Source organism: Poecile atricapillus, chromosome 16, assembly GCF_030490865.1.
Source record: "Poecile atricapillus isolate bPoeAtr1 chromosome 16, bPoeAtr1.hap1, whole genome shotgun sequence".
NCBI classification, from domain to species: domain Eukaryota; kingdom Metazoa; phylum Chordata; class Aves; order Passeriformes; family Paridae; genus Poecile; species Poecile atricapillus.
This window is the reverse complement of record NC_081264.1, coordinates 5,580,336-5,603,473: the sequence shown is the minus strand read 5'-3', so window position 1 is coordinate 5,603,473 and position 23,138 is coordinate 5,580,336. Positions and strand designations below refer to the sequence as shown.

The 23,138-nt window shown below is 41.6% G+C and overlaps 1 protein-coding gene across 1 annotated transcript; it reads left to right on the top strand.

Annotated features, from left to right (window-relative positions):
* The first annotated feature begins 5,561 nt into the window (after nucleotides 1–5,561).
* Nucleotides 5,562–22,292, top strand: SUSD2 (sushi domain containing 2). The gene is made up of 15 exons (XM_058851208.1): nucleotides 5,562–5,809; nucleotides 6,948–7,152; nucleotides 8,070–8,221; nucleotides 8,716–8,883; nucleotides 9,129–9,303; nucleotides 10,746–10,947; nucleotides 12,006–12,091; nucleotides 12,309–12,577; nucleotides 13,437–13,580; nucleotides 13,956–14,111; nucleotides 15,155–15,403; nucleotides 16,465–16,737; nucleotides 17,223–17,405; nucleotides 21,578–21,668; nucleotides 21,979–22,292. The coding sequence occupies exons 1-14, from the start codon at nucleotides 5,743–5,745 to the stop codon at nucleotides 21,664–21,666; spliced, it is 2,418 nt and encodes an 805-aa protein (XP_058707191.1). The 5' UTR covers nucleotides 5,562–5,742; the 3' UTR covers nucleotides 21,667–21,668; nucleotides 21,979–22,292.
* The last annotated feature ends 846 nt before the right edge of the window (nucleotides 22,293–23,138 follow it).

Here is a 23,138-nt window from a genome sequence, read left to right as displayed (position 1 = left end):
ATGTAATGAATAAGATAAAAAAAGGAAGCCAGAAAGATTTCTGACATTATTTTTTCTGATATTAGTATTTTCTGAAGCTCCTGTCACTTTTGATAGCTTTTCAAAGTGCCCAAAGTAGATGTGATTTAATTTGATGTTATAATATTAGTACTGTCTGCTGTGTAAAATGAAACACTAAAGATATCCAAAGTACAGCACAAAGAGAAGGTAATTATAGGGAGTATTTATGTTTGAACAGTCAGTCCTTAAGGTTTCAGTGCTAATGAATTCCTGATAAGAAACTTCTGTGTGAGAAAACTCATGGTGGCACTAGTAGAGGAACACCAATTTACTTGAGAAAGCAAACAGAATTTTTCCATCATGCTGGTATGTGAAATCCCACAAGGCTGGATTATGCCTTTCCTTCCTTTATCTCGAGTTTTGAACAGGCCCAGTGACACCAGACCAGCTTGTGTCCTGAGCTAGCTCACACCTGGAGCTGCCTCATCATTCTCTTCCTGGGTTTACCAAGCACCCAAACCCAGCAGCTTCCCTGAAGCAGAGATCTGAAGTTCAGGAATTAATCTGTTAGCAAACATCTTCATCCCCTTGGGTAGCTCAGACAAAAGGAGGTTCAGACCCAAGGAAACTCAGGCCTCCACATGGCTTTAAGCTTGGACCTTTGCAAAGGAAGGCAGCTCTGAAATATTAGCGTGCAGACTGAAAGCTTGTGTCCCATGCACTGGGACAGAAATTGCCAACAGAGCTCAGTTCAGAGTGAAAATGCTGTTCTGCATGAAACTGCACACAGAGACTAGGCACTTCTCCTCTGACACAGGGATGGTCTGATGATTTTTCTCAGGTTGTTTTTTTTGTGGTTAGTTTGTTTGTGAGTTTTTGTTTTGGTTTTTGGTGTTGTTTTGTTTTTTTTTTTTAAGGCTATATTTCAATCACAGTCATTTTCCCTCAAGTTAAACCCAACTGTTAATTGTAGGTGTTTCATCTTGGTGAGGTTGTGAAGCTGGAGCCAGTACAGTGGAAATCCCACACAGCACACAGAGACTCTGCTGCAGTCTGTCATTTATCGCCTGAATGGAAAGAGTAACAGCCCAACACAAATATTTGGACTTCTCTTTGTTCCTGGCAGGGCTTTTGAAGCACACACACACGAGCAGATTGCGTTTGGTTTTGTGAGGATGGGAGAAGCAAAAGAGAGACACAGCTGGGTATGAGCCAAATCCAGCACACAAGAGAGGCAGAGTGCTCCCAGGGCTGTGCCCAGGTGTGCAGAGCTGGAGCACCAGCACAGGCAGTTTTATCACAGCAGGATGAGTGCATTCCTGGAGCCTTATCAGGGTGTTCATCAAGGATGGCTGTTGATTATGAAGAACAGCACAGGGCAGAATCTCCCACGGGTAAACCCTCTGTCTGTGGGGCTATGAGCAGAACTGAACCAACCATCAAAAGATATAGATCTTTTGCTCCAGATCTGAGCAAAAATCCAGACCTGGATCTTCTTCAAAACTGCTTGATCATTGTTATATCCCACTTGACCAGAGCAAACCTTTAACCAGATAAACAGCACCTTCAAAACGACAGCATTTTCCTGTCCTTATTTCAAAGCAAGGGCAGGACCACTGGAAAGCTCAGCAATTCTGGCTGCACAACCACACAGTTAAGATTTCATACCACTTCCACATCTGCTGCAAGTCCAAATAGACAGCTGTGGTAGAGGCAGCTTGTCTTTGGAAGCAGTTACAAACTGCTCACCTTGTGTTTGGTGCTCTGGAGACTCATGCAAAGCGTTGTCCCACCCTCAAAAAGCACAGGAGCAGGAGATCAGAGCCCTCCACCGCCCGCAGAGCAGGAGGCCATGAGCAGACCTGGTTTCACTGATAACACCAGCACAATTTACACAGCCCGTGGAAAAACAAACAGTCTGTTGGTTGATATACCTGATTCCTTGGCTCATTGCCCAAGGAGGAAAGCCTGGGAGCGCTGAGGAAAGGATTCAGAAAACAGGCCTTGAGTCAAACACGCACCACAGAGGTTTGTGACCAGGGACCAGTTTGCACCAGGACTGAGTTGAGGAGCTCCTGTGAAGGCACTGTCTCCCCAGCTGTCTGATGCTCCATTTTCCCTCCTGGTGCTGGATTTCACCAGCAGTCACAAGGGGCTGCTTGTCTCCAGTTTGGAATACAAGTCCCTATTGACATAACTTGCAATCCATAAAAAGGCAAGATCAGAATTAACTTCTAGCATTTCTCCTACTGTTCACCCAGCCCTAATCCAGCATGGTTTGCCAAATACTAAACAATACTAACTATTGCATTTAGGCCTTCCTTCTGAGATTAAAAAAAAAAGTGAATCTGCTCTGCAATAATGGCTTCAAGAAGCAAGAAGTGAAGGAAAAAGTCCGATAGCAACACTCTCTTTGCTGCTCAGCCATAGCAATGGGCTCAACCAGACACAGCAGCTGCACAAACTGTTCTTCTGCAGTGTTGGAAACACCCAAAATATCTGTCTTCAGAAGTTCAGTACTATGTTGGTTATTCCTGATCCATGTTAGAATTATTCCTTAACATTTACAATAGGTCTTCACATCCCTCTGTGCCAGTGTGCTCCAGAGATGGGTTCAGGCAAGGTGACTGCAGGCAGAGAACAATGCAACACTTTCGCTCTGCAATCTGCCACTCAGGTAAAGCTCCAGAGCTCCCCTGGGCACACCTGCCTGGCCCAGCCCAAACAAACCTGAGATAGCGTGGGCAGGAGCGCACTCAGCTCTGCCTGTCAGTGCAGTCTGCTGGCAGCTCTTTGCTTGTTCACCCACAGAGACACAGACAAGCAAGTGGGGGGCAGAATGGAAATAAAAACTCAACACTTGTGTTTGAGAGGCTCAGGATAGCATTAGAGCCCTTCCCATGCTTTGGGAGCAAAGCAGAGGGGATACTTCTTCAGAACTGGTAAAGCAGCCCCTTCAGGTGTTGGTCAAGCCCATTTTTCTTGGCAGCCTCCTATAGGGACCAAAGAAAACAGGAATTGATGAAGGATCAGCATCTCTTGACAAGCACTTCCCAAGTCAGCCTGTATCAGTCTTCAGATCCTCATGGAAGGAGAGACATTACCCAAATGGCTTTGCCAAGGATCTGCAGAGGTCACACAACTGCAGCCACCTCATCCTGCCCATGCCAAAGGCTCTGGTAGGAGAGGGCAAAACGCAAAGCTCCGTGTTTGCAGTAACATGGAGGGAAGGAGGGAAGGACACCTGTACCAGCTCCCAGCAGGGTGGACAACAGCAAATAAATAGACAGATGGGCTTTGGCAGTGTGGAAAAAGGCATTTCACTTTGCTAACAAGAAACAGCTCCTGCTGTGGGCAGTGGAGCAGGACTGGGACCATCCCCCAAGCAGAGTGACACCAGTTCTGCTGCAGATCTCAGCGGGGCAGTGACAGATGAGTTGCCGTGACAGAGCCCAAGTTCTTCCATCACGTCACTGCTACCTTGTGTGACCCAGGGGGTAGGAATAACAGCCAGGCTCCACTACATCATCCTGCCAGAATGAAACTATTTAGAGACAGGTTCCAAGGGCAGCCATGAGCTTGCTTCCCTGGCAGGCTCACTGGGCAAAGAGCTTTAAGAGGTAAAGCCCATCTATACCCCCGAAGGAGGTGAGGGCCAGTAGGGACATGACTTCCTTCATTCCTATAAATTGGCAGGAGGTGCCAAATATTTGGAATGTGCTTTGTAGGGCAGGATTAGCATGGGTCCTGCAAAGCTCTACTTGCCCGAGAACAGATTTTGCTTAGAGGGTTTCTAATCTCATGAGAGAAAGATTTGTTTATCCTGGTTTGTGCATGATAATGAAAGCGTTCCAGAGCCAAGAGAGACAAAGGAAGTGCATTCCTAATGAGCTGCTCCCTCTCTTCCAGTAGAGGACTCAACAGCCTACACAAGGCATTCCTTTTTGTGAGGGTTGGGGCTAGGTTTAGGCTTGAGAGAGTCTGAGAGCCTAGAACTCCATGAGCACTGGCACTGGAAAATCCACGCCAAGGCTATTCTGGCAGGGCCCCAACGTTGCTGCTCCTACATCTTCCCCATCTGAACCACCACCACTGGTGCTGGGCTTGGTCTGAGGACAGTCTCTGGGCTGAGGTGAGACTGCTGTGAGTGCTTGCTTGAGCAATCCAGGGAATATGGAGCTGGGAATTCCAGGCAATGATCAAAACAATGCCTTAGGTCCGTTTAGCTTGTGCCTATGAGCAGTGGTATTTGGGCTGGAAAGGTGTTGCTGGGAACAAAGGATGGAGTAAATCTGCTCTCTTTGCAGTGAAGGACTGAGAAGCAGGGAAAGGAAATACTTATAAACTGTATAACTATTTCACCCAAACTGAGGCACAGCAGGGATATCCATGTTGTCCTAAAGAACTGCTTCAGTTATGGGTCAGAGAGAGGAAAAGGAAATTACTTTTTATTTTCTTACCATTTTTTCCAGACAGAAGTGGGACATCATCTTACCCCTCCCCAAAACACTCCAGGAACATGGGAGTAGCCCGGTGCTGGCCCAGTTCTCTGAGAGATAACAACATTTGAGAGGTTTAAGTGTTACTATCAACTCTGTTGTCTCTTGACTGCAAAGATTCAGTCCCACAGACCCAGAGTCATGAGACAAAAATGGAATTTCTACATAGGGGTTTATCCAAAGAAACAGTTTCAGCTTCCTTGCTTTCAGAGCCCAGCTCCAGCCTGCAGTTTCTTGTTCCTATGCACTTGTGATGGTTTGCAGTTACTGAGCACGAATATCCCTTGCAAACTCTGCACATGGGATCATTTCAGATTTGCAGTAGCGCTCCAAGTCACCAGGTGCCACCAGCGAGTCATTCCAGTCACTGCGCCTGTGCCCCTCGCTCAGATTCCACAGAATTCAATACATCCGAAGATTGCTCCCAAACAAAAGCTGCCAGGACAGAGAGCACTCGGGGACCTCGACCTCCCCAGGACAACCTGTCGCCTACCTGCACCTGAAACACTGGGGGGTTTTCCTTCCTATGGAAAAGAGCTGTAATTTTCTTTCTGGATCCTATTGTCAGAATTTCGATTCCACCTCCAAAATTGCATGTATCTAAGGATTGCTCCCACACAAGACACGTGGTGCTGGGGAACGGGTAGAAGTGCTCTGAAATGGAGGGGAACCCCCTGATTTAAGCCCTGATTTAAATGATGAAAAGGGGTGAGTTTCCTTCAATCTACCCCCTTAAAATGAGGGGAAAGGAGGGGTCTACGTTCACTTAAATCAACCCTCATGCTGTCAAATACAGTGCAGTAAACATGCTTTCTCAATATCTCATTATCTTCTGATCAAAACTGTACTGTCAGCATGTATTCTTTATCATTCTTCTATGTGATAACAGGTTTTAGTTCCTCCAGCAAAATTAAAGCATAGAACTTGTGCCAATGACCCCATGGCCTTGAACTTTGAAGCAGAAATGCTTGTAAAACAATAAACATCTACCCCCCTCCCCCTCAGAAAAACTTGGCTATTAATGTGAAGGAGCTGCAGTGACTATCCCCTTCTATCTTATCCTGGACTGGAAATGACCTCTGAAATGGAGTATTTCATTCAATTTGTTTTGCCTCAGTAATTTACAACAAACCTTTGAACAGCAAGAATCTTGTTTATTTCTGGACACCTATTTCCATTAAAGGCTTTTCCCAGACCAGCACAGACTACCACAATCAACCACCCTGGATCATCTGGATAAAATATGAAATTCATTGGCTTAGATGTTTCTTTCTTGATTCTCTCCACCCTCACTGCTCTTTGGAATGCAGGTGAGTGATTTTCAAACATTTTGCTGCTTTTAACTGCAAACTTGTTTGACTTCTCTACTTCAGAATAGCTTGGTAAGAAATTGCTGATACCATCTTTACAAGCTAAAACAAAGGCACACAGGCCAGCTTTACCTGCATGGTGTCATTTTCAATCCCTTCCTCTATAATTTCCAGCAGGTCAGTGGATCTCTTCTGTAAGTAAACAGACAATCTGGAGAATGCAGTAAATAAATTTAAAGACAGAGAAAAACTTTTTCACTTCCCATTATTCATAATTGGTTCCAATTTTAAAAGATCCATGTCCAAGTTTAGAATTTCTGGCTTACCTAGATCATCTCAGAACTGTATGGTATTCTTGATATAGTTCCCAGGCAGTGTTATCCTTGCAAGATTCCACTTCCCAAAAGGTTTTTCAGTGATCCCAGCTGTCTGTGCAGCTTGTCCATCTCACTTAACTCCCCTTTAACTGTTTGTGAAATCCAGCCATTCTTGACAGTGTTACTGTAATGTCTGTCTTCTTCTCACTGTTTTATTTGTTGAGTAGTTTTCCATGTGATATCCACTAATTACTTACAGTCTGTAAGCCAAGAGCCCACTCACCTCTCTGTGTACCCAGGGCTCATAACCTGCCTTGTTAAGGCCAGACTCAAATGAAATGCACAAAACAAAGACATTTCAGTAGCTCTTAATAAACTTGTGTTGGAACCCATTTCATTGCTGTTGTTAACTTTCCAAGAGCACTGGCTTTCCATTCTTACTGATTCCCACGCAGGGTTGACGGTGGGGGGCCCCTGTCCTGGTGTGTTTAAGACTTATTCTCAAAAAGAAATGTAATTAATGATGTTCACTGAGGGCCTGCTTCAGAGATTTATCTGTCTATTACATGTAAAAATACCCATGGAATTCATGAAATGATGTAGTGGCTGGGAGGTAAATAAGTGTATTTTGCTATTCAAACTGGAGCAACCTTAATATGCAGGTAATTACAACCTTCACCTAAATAGGTTCCTAAACTAACATAACCAGTATTTAAGTAAGTATTTACTTACAGCACTCCTTTGGATGATGTACTTGTGCTTCAGAGAACATCTAGAGGAGTTCAATAACTTTCCTGCCTCTTTTTTCTTTCTTTAACAAGGGGCTCAAGACTCTTGCGCAGACCGATGTGGGGAGCTGCTTGGTACCTGTTCTTGCCAGGTGACGTGCCAGTCCCTGGGGATATGCTGTCCTGATTATAAAGAATTTTGTCTTCAAATTTCTCCGTACTCAGGATCTCTTATGGGAGGCAAAGACTTTTTGATTAACTACACAGCTTTTAAGGCCTCTTCTGTCCTAAAATGCAGGTGGGCCATGATTTTATATTCCTTTGGCTGCTCATTCTTCCCTTAACATATTAAAACATTAAGTGTGTCAGGCTGTATCACACTGAGGTACACATGGCACCTGCCATACATACAGTGCACTGAATTTTGATGACCCTGGTGGTGTGCTATTATTTCCACAGAAGGTTCTGAGTGAGATTTTGGAGTCCTTCCCATCTAGGTAGCAGTACCTGAAATGGTTTTCCGTTCTTTATTTGGAAAGCCTTTGACCAAGGCATTTATTCTGCAGAACACAAAGTTAGCCAGGGCAAATTTCAGTGCAGACAAACAAAGGAACTATTTCCTGGCAGGCCCCAGCTCCCTCTGCTACCTGGAGTAGATATGTACTCCCCATATATCAGTCTTGAAGGGTCCCAGGTGGGGTTATACCCCAGGACACTGGGCAAGAGCCCTAACTGGAATCAAATGGTTAAATAACAAGCAATGCATTCTGAGTTAACCTTTGCAACAGAAATTCTGGAACAGTGTGAAATTGCTTTCGCTGCTTTCACAGGCCTTAACAGGAAAAAAAAAAAAAAAAATCAGAAATTTGCAATAACTGTGCATCATGGTCAGTGTTAGCCACCCTGCAATCCTGCTAATGCTATAACATTATCTTCCTCTTCCTGTTGCCCCTTTGTTGCTAATTTATCATGTCTCCCTCCCCCAGTAATTAAATAGTAAATTGAAGGTTTGTGGATTGCTGTATATTTGTGCAGTTCACAGCAGAATTCACACTGATGTAATGAGCAGATTTTTTCAGTTTATATTCCCTGCTACAAGCAAAACAGCCCCAGACTAGAAATGATCCACACATGACACAAGGTTGCCTGTTGAAACACATTCAGAATTTTCCTTCTATCTATGATGACACTGAAAAGAGTTTTCAACATCTACAGGTTCAAGCAGCAAATCATAACCAGTGGCTATGTTGACAATGATGGAAAAGCCCACTGCATCTCCCCATTGCTTTATGAGACTGGTTTCATCCCTTTTGAAGTTTCTACAAATAATGGGTTAACGTTTCCTTACTCTGGAACTTGGTTATCAGGTTACTTAAATCTACTGCATCCCTCTTCTTCCTATATTCTTCCTCCATGCATGCAAGATTATATGTCTTTTCCTTTTGACCAGTTTTATTCTTCCTTAAGCCCTCAGAAGATAAAATCTTCCTGGTCTCATATTAATTTATCTTTTGAGAGATGAACTTTCACAGCAATTGAGTAGCAACAGCAACATTAACTGATAAAAAGTCCTGCTTAAAAATGGGGTTGACCAAAACAATTCTCACTTTGTCCCTACTTTTATCCCTTTTTGTCTTCTCTTCAAATAATTGCATTGTGGTGTTACAATCTAAGGACTGCAAATATTAGTAAGGGTTACATTCTCTCAGCTTCAGGTTATTCTTTCCATGTCATGCATCCTGTGCTGTGTAAAACATAACCAGGGGAAATACTGCTAAACCTTAAATAATATAGTAGCACTTTTTCAGGATTATGCAAAGCCAAAATGTCATTAGCCCTCTTTTTCTGCTCTGCAATGCAGTACATCACAGCAAAGTTTCAGATGAAGAGAAATGCACATTGGTAAATGAGACAAAATGGCAATACTATGGCACCCCCAGCACTGGTGGAAACTTAACTCTGACCTGGACACACCAGACACTCACAGCAACCCACGTCAACGTAGAAGTCTGGGGATACCAGGAAACAGGTAAAGTGTCCCTTTTGCTACCTGTGCACAAGCATTTATCACACACATAACTTATGTGCAGAGCTCTGCACAGCTGGGATCGCTTTCACCGAGGCCTCAGGAAGAGACCTGCAAGTATAAATAACTGATGACAATAATGTCAGCTTTTCCTCGGCATGTACGTATGGGTGGAGACATCTAATTTCAATCTTGTGGCAACTGTTCTTTTCCAGCATCCAAAACCATTTTCTTCCTCTATCTGACAGGTGACAGTTACTCAGAAAACTGGATGGCTGAATGGAAATACCTTTACACTTTGGCAAGAGAAATACCCAATACAGGGAAATATTCTTTCATTCCTGTACCCACCGAAGGAAATTACAGTGCATGGCACTTTGGAATTTTGAGAATTACACCCAGCAACTATTTTGACGGGCAGAGGCAAGTGCATCACAACATACAGTAGTAGTAGTAGTAGTAGTAGTAGTAGTAGTAGTAGTAGTAGTAGTAGTAATAATAATAATAATAATAATAATAATAATAATAATAGCAACCTTATAAGCTGTTGTCTCCTTTTGGCATTGAAAACTGGAACTCAGGCTCCATTTAACATGAAAAAATGGGGAGAAAACTGGAAGGTTAAAAGTGAGAAAAACCCATGGGTCAACATAAAGACAGTTTACTAAGTAAAGAGGAGCGTGGGGGAAGAGCCACAATGTCTGCCACAAGCAGACTGATGCACAGTTAGTCACCCAGTAAGGGCTGCTTTGGAAAAACACCCCTGCAGTTTTATTGATGGTCATGGAATATCTCTTTGGTCACTTTGGGTTGGCTGTCACGGCGGTGCTCCCTCCTGGCCTTCTCCCTGGGGGCCAGCATGAGAAACAGAGAAGACCTTGACACCGTGCCAGCACTGCTCAGCAGGAGCTAAAACACTGCTGTGTTATCAGCACTGTTTTGGTCACAAATCTAAAACGTGGCTGCAGTGAAGAAAATTACTCCATCCAAAGCCATACTCTCACCAGACTAGGATCTGCTGATTCTTTTGTTTTCTCACAGCTGTGGAGGAGTTCCTAATTGTGGAGCTTCAGTCACTGTAGCCACAGGCCTTCCTCTTATATTTTCTATGCATTTTGCATTCCTTCAAATTTTATGGCCATTTCCTTTTATTTCATTGCATATTTCCCCATGATATTTGGTAAACTACCTAAGTGCTCCATGGATATTTTTTCAAAATTCTTCCACATCTGCAGATTTGATGTAGATGGTATAGAGTCTATAAATGCCACCTCTTCAGTGTTACAACATATTGCTAATATGTCAGAACCTGTTTTAGCATTTAGGAGCTGCTATCCAGAGAATGATAGCCTTTTCTCCTTCTAGCTTCTTTCTCCTTCTTTTTATTACACTTTGTATATGATATTTTTTTCATGGGGGAAAAGCAGAGTGGCTTTGGAACATTTCAAGGATTCGGAATAGTTTCTCTAGTCATTAGTCCTGGTTTTACTGGGGTGCAGTTGTTTTGTTAAAGAATCCAGATATTCTTCATTCTGACCTAAATTAAATTAGAGTGTCAAAAGGCGTGAATAGAAAGCCTGCCTCTAAAAGGATCCATGTAAGCCAGAATCATGATTAAAAAAATGTATTCTGATTATTGCATACTTGCTGCATGCTGTCCTGTCACCTCCTGAACTTGGAAAATTTTGATTTGCCATAACTTTTTGAAGGAAAAAAAAACAAACAGTGGGCTTTGCAATGAAATAACTTGAAAGTCAAAAGATGCTTTTTAATTATAATTAACAACTGAGCCACAGTGCTGTCAAAATAGTGTTTGTTCAACTATCAGATCTATTTTTTGTTTCTTTTTTTTTTTTTTTTTCCAGCAACATTCTATCAATCTGGAGCTCAGAGCATGCTTTGGCTTGGCACCTTGAGAAAGACTTCAGAAATGACCCAAATGCATGGGCAACTGCAAAATGTATTGAATGGGACAGAAAGGAAGAGTTGCTTCCAAACTTCTTGGAAGAAATTATAGACTGCCCTTGCACCTTGGCACAGGCAAGAGCTGACACTGGCAGGTTCCATGTAAGTTATTAATTGACACCACTGGCTTATTACAATTCTAGGTAGAAGCTTAAGGAGTGCCAAACTCCACACACATCCCTGTTCCCTCTCTAAATGTGATTACAAGGAAATTAAGATATATTTAGATTTGCCCAAGTAGCCTATCAAAAGACAGAGGTAAATACAGCTTATCTAGGTAGCATGAATAAAAGTACCTATAGGATAGGAGATGGAAATTACATTCAAACAGGGAATTGAAACAGTAGTTCCAGTGGTAGCTGGAACACTCTGTGGAGCTGGAAGCAGGGCTGACTTCTTTGAGATCCTACAAGATGACAGTCTGTGTTTGAAGGTGATATCCCATGCTGTAACAAACTATTTCAGCCTAGTTTATCATACATTGCTGCAAACTTTTCTGCCTTGTACTTCAAAGCTCAAGCCCAGAGCTGTAATCCATTATTTCCTTTATCCTGCTTCCTTCCTCCTTCTCAGCTTCACTGGTATCAAGGAACTGACAAGAGCTAAGAAGTCAATTGCCATTCAGTCTACACTTTCACTTACACTGCTGATCTGACGACCATATGAGAGCAACTTCCTCTCCTATTTATGATACCAAATGGTGGCATGTGTTTATCCACTAAAAAAAAAAAAAAAAAAAAAAAAGTTAGGTAAACCTTGTTACTATTCTAGTTATGAAGCTCAAACATGATGTTTACAGTTAAAAGCTTGTGAAGATAAAAAATAGATCTACTGCCTCTGTCTAAGAACATAAGATAAACATTTACTCTGTTGTGTCTGTATTTGTTGTACACTTACAGTTGAATCCCCATCTGGCTGGATTTGTTCTTCAAGGTCTGTTGTAACAGACTGCAAAATGTTCAGGTCAGGCATGTTGCTCCAAACACTTAAGTATTAAATTCACCGTTTTTGCTATCATTCCATGCTATTCAAGACACAACCTCAACTGGTTCATGTCAGCTTTACACGTATGTTGGATACAAAGGATGGGAACAGAATATAAGAACAGAAAGGACAATGAGGAAAGAACCCCATTAAGTGTGAACATTCATCTTTTTCAGACAGATTATGGCTGCGACATTGAAAAGGGGAGTGTGTGTACTTATCATCCTGGTGCTGTGCATTGTGTAAGAGCCATTCAAGCCAGGTAAAAAAAGAAATTTAAACTGCATTTTTTTGATTAATCCTTTCACCTCAGAGACAGCAGCATCACAGAAGTCAGGGGTGAAGTCTAACTGAACATCAGATAAAGCTTGGCAAACAAAATATTTGGCTGTATCCATAAAAAGGCATTCAGTAACCCCTAAATTAAAATGCACACCACAGAACTAACTGATGATTTTCTTGCTGCTTTTCTCCATCAGTCCCCAGTATGGGGCTGGCCAGCAGTGCTGCTATGACTCCACGGGAACCCAAATCCTCACACACGACTCCACCGGAGGCAGCACACCTGATCGAGGACACGACTGGGGTTCAGCACCTTTCTTGAAGCCTCCCCGGATACCTGGCTTTTCCCACTGGCTTTACGATGTTATCAGCTTCTATTACTGCTGCCTGTGGTCTGATAATTGTGATTTCTATATGAAAAGGCGGCCCTCTAGTGACTGCAGGACGTACCGCCCGCCCCGAGCTGGTAAGGGCTTCAAAATTTCCCTGTGGAGTGTAGATTTTTGATACAGTGTTGGCTTTTAGAATATTTGTATATAGGTGCATATATGAGTTGACAATGGTGAGGGTACAATGTCCTGTGGAAAAATTCCATGGAAGGTTTCTATTGATCTATCACTTACAAAATTAATGTTATTAATTAAGCTGGTTAATGACAGCTAGGAAGTAGCTAGAAAAGCTATCATGATGAGAAATATTCATATCAAATAAGAAAGTTTTACAATTTACAGTGTGTCTGTTTCGCTCCCACTTGCTTTTAACTCAAGTTTTTTTTAACTTAACAAGTTTTGCCATACCTCTGTTGCTACCACCTATTTTGCTTTCTATGATGCTGAGATGCTGGTGTGTCCAGCAGGACTTGGCCTCCCAAAAAGAAGTGAAAAGAGGGAGCAGTTTGCATCAGGAAAAAAGGAGAAAACTGTAGAGGGCATTGCATTAGGTAGTTAGGGGTCATGAATGAGTGGTTTCACTGCTTAAAGAAACTCCATCAAAAGCATTGGCAGAAACAGAGTTTGATACGAATTTGTGAAAATACAACTTTAAAACTTGATGGCAAGGTGCATTGTATTAGTTACTATACAGATTAAAGCATACAAAAGAAGATAAATTAGAAGCAATTTGGAGCAATTTACATGGAAGTTGGAAATGCAAAAGGGGATAAGGATGCAAAGGATGTGGATGCAAAGATAAGTCAATAGCCCCATATTCATGTCCAAATCTCCCCATATATTGCATGTGACACAGACTTCTAGCCTCTTTCCTTTCTCATGAACTTGAAGAGTAACAGATTGTGATTTTTGCTCTCTTTTTACTTTTAAAAATAGCTTCTGCTTTTGGGGATCCTCATTTCCTTACATTTGATGGTCTGAACTTCACCTTCAATGGCCTAGGAGAATACACATTGGTAGAGTCTGATCTCACATCCCTGAGAGTGCAAGGGAGGACACAGCAGGCACACTTGTCCAATGGTAAGTCAGTGAGAGAGGAAGCAGAGCTTCTGAGCTCTGAGCTTGCTTGATTTGCACTTAGCAGTAATCCTCCTGTCACCTCTAATCTTCGTTTTTGGCCATTTGTGAGTGGCCACCATTCTGAAGAGAATCAGAAAGCAGACAACATCTTCAGGAAGAACTTCCCAATCAAAGTTTAATTTCTGGTTTTATTGGGTGTGAGTATTGGAAGTGTAAGATTTTCTACTGTGTTTAATAGCTCCAAAATTTCTTATTTCTCTCCATGCCCATTGTCATCAATGAGGAAACACAAGGCCAGTTCTCGAAATCAGTCAATAGACACAGCGGCCAGCTGATGAACTTTGACACCATTGTTGGGGTTTTTTTGTTTCAAAGGAACTTGGGCTCAGGGGACAGGCTTTTCTGCAGTGGCCATGCAGGAGAACAACTCTGATGTGATTGAAGTGCGCTACTCTGAGGATTTGAATCTGGAGGTCCTCTTGAACCAGAGGGTTCTCAGCTTCTCTGAACAAACTTGGATGGACTTGAAAGGTTAGTTACACATGTCAGCCTTGTAAGCTATTCTATTCTGATGGAGCCCATGGACAGTTAAAGGCATCTCTAGGTGCATGAATTTCAACTTTCTTTTCAGTATCCTTTTGTGAAGTGTTTTAATAGGAGCCTGTAATGTCTGTGTTTTCTATGTCCTCTTTCACTCATTTGTAGAGCACTGGTTTTCCTTCTCATCCTGTGGACAGTGAATGGAATTAAAAACTCTGGCCTCTAAATTCTGCTTTGAGCTTGCTGCATTTAATGCAATTAAGCCTATCAAATAAAATGAAATATAGTGAAATATAAATAAAATATATACTAAAATATAACTGAATTTTACATTTACCTACTGGGAGCTCTCAATAGGTCAGATATTATTCCTCTATTTTTCTGCCAAAAAGACTATTAAAAGTTGACTTTTTATTCAAAATGGCCGTGATTATTTAATATGTCTTTATGATAATTTGACAAATACTCATCATACATCACTTTAATTTTAACAGTAATCCCCCTATTCAGTAGAGGAAAATTTCTGTGGCTAGCAATTAGTATTCCTCACATGGCTGACAAGGAGCAGGTGGAGGGCTCCACCGACAAGGAGCTGCAGAAGCAGAGATGCAGGGAGGAAAAAAAATGGAAGGGACATTAAGGGGGTCTGGAGAAGAAGCCAAATTAGGGAGGTGATGACAAGACAAGGGACAAGGAGAGGAGAACTGAGCACTGAGAGTGGTGCTTCCAGTTCACAGCCACTCTCTGATGTAGACATCTCATATCTTTAAGCTTCTGGTCTGGGACACTGGCAGGAGGCATCTTCTGTCAACAGTGGACCTTTCTTTGCTACCACTCTCTAGTAGCCATTTTATCAAGAATTGTAGTGTGAAGGTGTGGCTTCCCTTTAAATGCTTCTCAGTGTGGAAGTGAGGAAAAGCTGTATGGAAAATGGTTATTGTTATGAAAACTGATTATTTTAACTGATGCTGAAACACAACCATTTTTTCACTGTGATTAATTAGTTATTTTGTCCTCTTCCTCTATTGTTATAGGTCTCTTTCTCTATTCTACACCTGACCAGAACATCACAGTGATGTTCTCTTCTGGGTCTGGAGTGGAAATAAGGGAAAGTGGAGGATTTCTGACCCTGACAGTTCTGCTCCCAGAGAAGTTTATCAATCACACAAGGGGTCTCTTTGGGGTAATGAATGGCAATCCAGAGGATGACTACACCTTCAAGAATAAAACCACCATGTCAGTTCATGCAAGTCCCCAGCAGGTGTTTGAGTTTGGAGCTAGCTGTAAGTAATTTCTCTGGTCTATTATTACATTTTCTTTATAAATTCCAAACAGCTCATGATTTAAGGGCTAGGAAATTAAGTCTGTGTCAAGCAACCATACTGGGGGAAGAGAATGGAATAAGAGAAATATGCCCTCCTCTACCCACGTGGGGAGTGAAAACAGAACCACGATGGAGTGTTCAGCACTTTGTTCCATCGAGAGCCAGACCTTGAATTTCACAGTTTACACTTTCAGAATACCACCTACTATGGCCAGCTGAACACAGCATCAGCAGACTACAGTGTTACAGAGGTACAGCAAAAGCCAGGGCCAGCTACCTTTTCCTAGAACATTAGCAATGTTTTCATCACATGCCATGCTGATAATTAAAAAAAATATTTATTAAATCAGAATTTAGTAATTGTCCCTTTAAAGAAGAGGGTGTGGGGGGATGTGTGTAATAGAAAGGCTTCTATCATTTAATGAGTGATTAAGCCACTCTGTCTAATCTGCAGCATTAGATTGGTCAGCATTCCTTCTGACATCAGGTTAGGAGATCGGCCAGAAACATAATGCAAAATACTCTCTGGCTACCAGTTGATCTCTGTTTTGAGCACAGTGTAGCCATACTCCAGGGTTCAGGTTATACTGAAAAGTCTCATTGCTTCAGCCTCAGGAAGTTTCTGATAGAGCAGAGTGAAAAAAAAAGAGCAGAACCATGGCAGACATGATGAATTTAGGGCACAGTCTCAGGATCTGTCATGCTTGTAATGGTTGCTTTAGGCAGCTCTGTTTGTCACCATTTTTCTAGGAGGCACATAAAACCATCTTTATGGAAAATCATGGCTACATATTTATTTGGCTCTAATTTTAAGAAAATGGTCAAACAGCAGGTTAAATGACCACCAGCTTTGGTGCTAACTTAAGATGCATATGAAAAGGAAAATAATCTTGAGCTGGAAGGATGCTTCCTATATATCTTCCAGCTCTAGCTACATTTCTGTAGATAAATACTTGGATTAGTAGCAGAACGTGGTCTATGCTGGCAATGTTACATATGAATCTCTCTCTGTCTCCCAAGGGGCTATAGAAAATGGAACTTCTCTCTTTACTTATGACACAGAGTTCTTACTGAACAGTTTCGTTCATGGGGAAAAGCACAATGCTTCCTTTCTGCCTGTGTTCACCCCTTACGAAGACCCTGCTGATTCCCTGGTAAAAGAGATGCTCTCGCTCTGTGGCTCAGACACATTCTGCAGATTTGATGTCCTGACAACAAGAAGCCCTCAAGTGGGAAGTTCCACAAGACTTTCCCACCAGAATCACAAGCTGCTGGTAGAACATCTAAAGCCAGGTGATACAACATTCCACAAAACATCATTACAGAATAACAGGATATTCTGAGTTGGAAGGGATCATCAAGTCCAAACCTTAAGTGAACAGCCCATAGGGAGCATCACTACCATTATTTCTACAGGGCATCTAAAGAGTTAACACTGAGGAGACTTTGCTTAACTATAAAGAATCTGATTGTGGGGAACCATCCTTGTACCAGGAAAACTCTGTACAGATAGAATACTTAGGCAAACTCAAATTTCTTTCAATTTCTTGCACTGTAACACCACAGTATAGAAAGTTTAACTTAATTTCACATGCATTACGCTGTTTTCCTTGGACTTCAAAATAATTTTTAAAAGCAGCAGGAAGTATTGTCTTTCAGATAGCCTAAAAATCTTTGGTTTTCCATGAGTCGCCATTAAAATGCTGTTTGAATCATTGTAATGGAGATTTGCTGGTCCAAATCCTAAATACTCTAACCAGATACGTTTCTTTCATTAGTGATCTCTTGTGGCTGGCTGGAGCATCCAACCAATGGAAAAAAGAATGACACTAACTACCTGCTGGGCTCAACCATCAATTTCACCTGCAATGTGGGCTATGAACTCACGGGGTCACAGGAAAGAACTTGCCAAGTGTCAGGAGCCTGGTCAGGAGACACACCCCAGTGCAGGCCAGTAACAGGTCTGTTGCCTTTTAGATATCACATGTTGTCACTAAATATTCATTAACAAGGACAAGGCAATCTCAGGAGACCATGGTGGCCCTTGACAGAAGCAACTTTTCTTACTTGGTAAAACATTGGACATTAGATGTCTGAATTTCTAGAAGGGCTATTAACAGGTGGCTTATGGTGTTTTTGTGCATTTTGGTGGAGGGTTTGAAAGTTTTTATTCTATCAATGGGTACAGGTACCTGAAGGGTGGGTGAAAAGAGGATGGAACCAGGCTTTTCTCTGTGGTTCCCAGGGACAAGAACAGAGGCCACAGGCATGCTCTGAAACACAGAACATCCTCTGAATATCAGAAACCCCTTTTTTACTGTGATTATGATGGAGCACTGGCACAGCTTGCCCAGAGGAGTTACAGAATCTCCCTCCCTGGAGATACTCAAAAGATATTGGGTCATGGTCCTGGGCAACTCACTCTGGGTGGTCCTGCTTGAACAGAGAAGTTGGACAAAATTACCTCCTGAGGCCCCATCCCACCTCAACTGTTCTGTGATTCTGTGATTGGGGTTCAACAAGCCCACACTTGTTGAACACTTTCATTTTTTTTTCTAAAAGATAATGTTATCTCAAAACATAATGCTATTATTCTATAGCAGTAAAAGTATTGTGAATGATGCAATAGTATTTAGTATAAATAACATATTTATTATTCCTCTTGTGTTGCTACTAATAGATTATCAGTTAGCCTGGGATTGTTTGATTTAGTAATGGCTTAGTAGCATAGGCTGTCTCTATGATTTACAGAAAATGGCCCCAAACTTTCCTTTTATTCATTCATCACATACACTCCAAATGTCCTCAAGATGGCAATATTTCAAAGCACCAGGGTGATGCAAGGCCAGATGGCATGTTGAAGCACTTTTAATGCTGAGTTAATAGTTCCCAAAAGCACTCATCAAATAATTCATACTAACAGATTCTCCATTCTAAGACCCTTCCAAAGAAATGTGGAAAGTGCACTTCACATCAGCAACAAATTCCTGTCGTGCTGGCACATTTCATCAGCCTCTGCTGGCCTGTACCAATTGTTTGTATGTTTCCAATGCAGTTCTGAACTTAGTAATATTTGTAAGATGAACTGCAGTGATTTTGGGCAGCAGAAAAATTTGCAAAGGCCAGATCTTAAAAAGGCAGTGTCAAAACATTCTGCCAAGCTGAAAGCTAAGAATATTTTTCCACTGCTGCCATCAACCACATATATACTGGATAAGAGCCAGTCAGTCTCAATAAGCAAAACAGATGCTGACATTTACACTAGCAAAAGCTGGGACAGAAAGGCAGCCCTGTGAGATCAGAGGAAAGGAGCTGGAAGATATGCAGTGATTGATTGCATTCAGAATGATGGGGACATACTGCAGCTTTGTGGATGAGCAAACAAAACCCACAATGTTTTCCAATGCTTTCCTGAAAAATTACGAAGAAAAACAAGGTGTGAAAGAATTTTATTGTTCTGATTGCAACAAAGATCTTCCTTACTACATGATATTTGGTGTTCTAGTTAATTTACAATGTGAACCAAAATCGATGGATTTTATTAGCCTCAGGAAGTTGGAGTATGGCAATGCTGTCCACAGCAGCAGGATGCTGACAATACCAACAACTGATCAATACAATATAAAACACAAATTTCTCCATTCTTTTTTTCTTACTGCTAGGCCCTAATAATGGGATGTATATCTAGTCTTCTTCCATGAGGTATTCTGCTAGATGTCAGTGTTTGTCTGAGAAGGCTATTTTATTGACAGGCCCAGGTGTGTATAGAGAAGAGAGGCAATACAGTTTAAAGTTCCTTTCACTTATATCTAAACTTCTCATATTTTTATATCATGGACAGCTAGTACTTGCTTTCCACTAAATACATTTCTGCCTCTGGTCCAAGACATAGTTGAAATCTAATGCCAGTTTTCCCTGTCTTACTTCTCTATTCAGCCATTTTCTCTATTCTCCATCCCACAAGCCTTCTTTTCTCCAGTACAGAAAAGAAGTCTTGTCAAAATCTGTTGTTCCTGAGGTCAGTTTTCTTTCTTTTTTATCTCTTTACACAGCAGCATGCTGCTGTTTTGCTAACATCCATTTTATCACGTCCTGTGACAAAGATCTTCTTATCACCAGGAGAATGCTGACAAGCCCTTCCCAATTTCTGGGTGCCTGAATGGGTGACCACTGACCTAGCCACTGTGATCAGCAGTCACATTTTTACTTTGAGAGTGAACTATTAAAAACACACTTTCTCAAATGAATTATTTCATGCTGGTCAAGAGCAAAGGGCCCAGCTCTCTGTTACTCTAAGCTTACAGGTGTACTTCTTTACAGTGCTGTGTTTGTTACACTTGCTGCAGTTTTGTGGCACATCAGACTCAAGCTCTGTCTTGCAAATCACCAAGTGTTTTTAGTTGCTATATGCTTCCATTTTCCAAAGAGAATAGTTCAAGTAAAGGCACGGGGACTAGGAAAAATTAATAGGAAAAGAGGTGGAAACAAGAAAATGCAATGCCAGTTATTTTACAAAATCCATTTCGGTATTTTGAAACTTCAGATACAAATTATGTTGTTGGGCCTGCATATTGTTGTTTTTGAGTTTTGCTTCCTTGGACTAAAGTTTCCATGGAAATCCTCTGCTAATAATTATTTTGCTATGCTTCTAATTACAATCCCACTGCAAGTCTTGCCAGTACCACAGCAAGCTCTCTTCACAGAATATCACAAAGAGGAAGAACAAAGAAGCCATCCAGCAAAAGCAAAAAGGAGATTCTAGTAAAATTAGATGCAATATCCATCTAAAAATCATAAGATAGTGGCAATATATGTACATACAGTCTCTTTGAGACAGACAATAATTAGGTGATTAAGGGCAATCTAGTTTTGTTTGCCTTTTGGGTTTTTTTCTCTTTTTTTTCCCCTCCTCTATTCACTTTTAGATTTCCTTTTCCAGGCTCAGGCTCTGTGTAAATACTGCTCATTTTGAAAATCTGTCAGATATCTCATTAGTGCTTTTCCAAACACAAAGGTTTCATAACAGAGGCAAATCCCTACTGGACTAACTACTCCAGCCAGTGGTGGGTTCTCATCACTTGGCAGAGACTGGGTGCCTCCCTGTGAAGGATGTAGAAGCCAAACATTAGGTTTTGAGCCTTGTTCAGAAGTTACTGGATAATGGACCAATGCTTATGAAACATTTATGTGTCACATTTCTTTCCTTAAACTTCACTTTAAACCAAATTAGCATCTGAATAATCTGTTCTAGGATCACAGAAGTGTTATGTCACTCTGCCATCACTGTGTGCTAGGCTGTGGTGTGGGCAGGTGTGACAAAGTGATGGAAGGAAGGGTTGACAGAAATGCAGCCCTGATGTATTAAGGCTCAGACACAAAATTCAGGAATCATTGTTTCTCCCAGACAGTTCACTCCACATGCTGTATCTCCTAACTTTTACAAATATTCTCATGTGTCATTGTAATCTGCCACTGCTTAGTAGAATAAGAAAACAAAATAATAATTTTTATTCAAAATTTGTTTCATATCTCTTTCAGGTGTCCTTGTTAGGCAGTCACAGAATCAAGTTGACACTTTTCATGTTTTAGTGTGTTCAAACTCTCTAATGCAGTTCAATGTACTCACACCAGAGCAGTCACTTCTCTTTTATGTAGATTATTAAGCAGCAAAGGTAGTTTCAAAATTTAATGCCAAAACAGGGGTAATATTTGAAGTGATCAAACCATATGGAAAAAGGATTGAAAACCATTTCAGTTGTTGGGATTGATAGCTCTGCATCAACACTGCACATTCACAATATTGACTAGATATTAACCACCAGCTACCCTTTGTGTTACAAGGCTTTTGCAGCCACCTGCCCTAACAGTCAAATGTAGGAATTCTGTGAGTTCCTAATCTTTACCAGCTTCAGAAAATCTGAAAAGGTAAAGGGTTGGAAGGAACCTCTGGACATCATTTAGTCTAATCCCCCTGCCAAGGGAGGTATTTCCACAAACAAAGAGAGCAGAAAAATGAACACTATACATTTTCTATACAATTTCAAAAATTGTCATATGACTGCATTAAAAGAGATAAGAAGAAATGTGTATTAAAGTCTTCATGGTTTTTTTGTGTTTGGTCTCTGTTTTCCAGCTATCAAACAAGTAATTATTATTGGCAGTGTATTTGGAATAGTCGGTCTTGCAGTCCTGGCCCGTCTGGGTTATTTATGCAGAAAGTAGAGGTAAGCCTTCACTAACCTGAAAACACAAATGAACCTCCTAAAGAAATAGCACCTGTTACTACTTTTTAAATAATAGTTTAATAATAACCACTGGCAAAAAACTGCATGTGTGCTACAGGTTAAAAAAAAAAGTGCAACTGATGTATACACACTTATCAACTGTATGTGCAACTGATTGGTGGAGGAAGAGGACAACATAGTAAATGAAAATGGTTTTGCTTAGAAATACTGGTGAATTGAAATGGAGATATGTTTGATTTTCTGAACTTTGTTAGCAACTGTTACAAATTTTAAGCCTTCTCTGTTCCAGTGTCCACAAGGAATAGAATGCCAGATAAAATGGAATTGAAATTGAATGAATGGAAACAAAATGGGGTTACAGCCCTTGGAAAGAAGACTGTATGTGTGAGGAAGAACTAAATACTTCTGAACTTATCACAAAAAAAAAAAAAAAAGCGCAGTGCCAAGCTAACAGAACACTGCTATTGTTTTTCAGTATTTCATCAGCTTAAAAATGCTACATTCACTAGGAATTCAGCTCAAAGAAATAAGAATGTGGCATATTATGCTGTGATATTAAAATTTATGTATAAAGCCATGCTGCTATATGGAGACCATTTTTTGCTTTCTATATGTGTCACAAAGGCCAGAACTATAAGCATAGTTTCCCCCTCAAAATCAACCTTACAGCTTTATATGGCAGGAGGTTTCTGAATGCTAGAAGTGAGATGCACCCACACTGTGCATTGATAGAACAGTTAAGGCCTACAAACTGTATTTTGATTCTTCCCCTTTCAGAAGAGCAAATTGTTCTCTCTCGGTATGGGTTGATATTTGATTACACAGCAGTGGTATAAAGGGAGTACAAGGATATTTACCCTATTTCTGTTCCTGGCAAAGCAACGTTTTAAATGGTTTTTAGTGGGGGGTGAGGGGTGTTCTGTTGGCTGGTTCTTAGCGAAGCTGTTCTACCATTACTAAAATATCTCACAGGCCAGGTAAAGACTTTGTAGAAGTCTTGACATTGCCACCTTGACTCTTTGTCAGTCTGTATCTACAGGCAGAGAAAGAACCAACCAAACAAAACATAAACAAACAAACAAGAACCCCTATCTTTCTGCACGGTCATACTTTCAGAAAGCAGCGCTGCTCCTCTTTCTGTCGCTGTTTGTCGCTCTGGGTGTGTGCTGCGCTCCAGGCGGGGGTGTCCCCTCACGTCCCCTCAGCCGTGCCCGCCCAATGTCCCGGCTCCCTGGGCGTGGTGGTCGCTCGTGTGGCTGTCAGTGTGGCTGTCAGTGTTCCTGTCAGTGTGGCTGTCAGTGTGGCTGTCAGTGTTCCTGTCAGTGTTCCTGTCAGTGTCCCTATCTCTGTGCCTGGCCCTGGCCCTGGCACCCGGGGCCAGGACAGCGGCCCCCGCCCGGCCTCAGCTCCGCCCGCCTCAGGACGCGGCCTACGGGGGCCACGGGGGTT

What these genes read in the sequence shown, in the direction of transcription:
- SUSD2 (XM_058851208.1), top strand. Translation starts at nt 5,743, where the DNA reads ATGAAATTCATTGGCTTAGATGTTTCTTTCTTGATTCTCTCCACCCTC. An exon ending in GTAAGAGCCATTCAAGCCAG is followed by an intron (nt 12,092 to 12,308) that starts GTAAAAAAAGAA and finishes TTTCTCCATCAG; the next exon opens with TCCCCAGTATGGGGCTGGCC. An exon ending in GGTAGAACATCTAAAGCCAG is followed by an intron (nt 16,738 to 17,222) that starts GTGATACAACAT and finishes TTCTTTCATTAG; the next exon opens with TGATCTCTTGTGGCTGGCTG.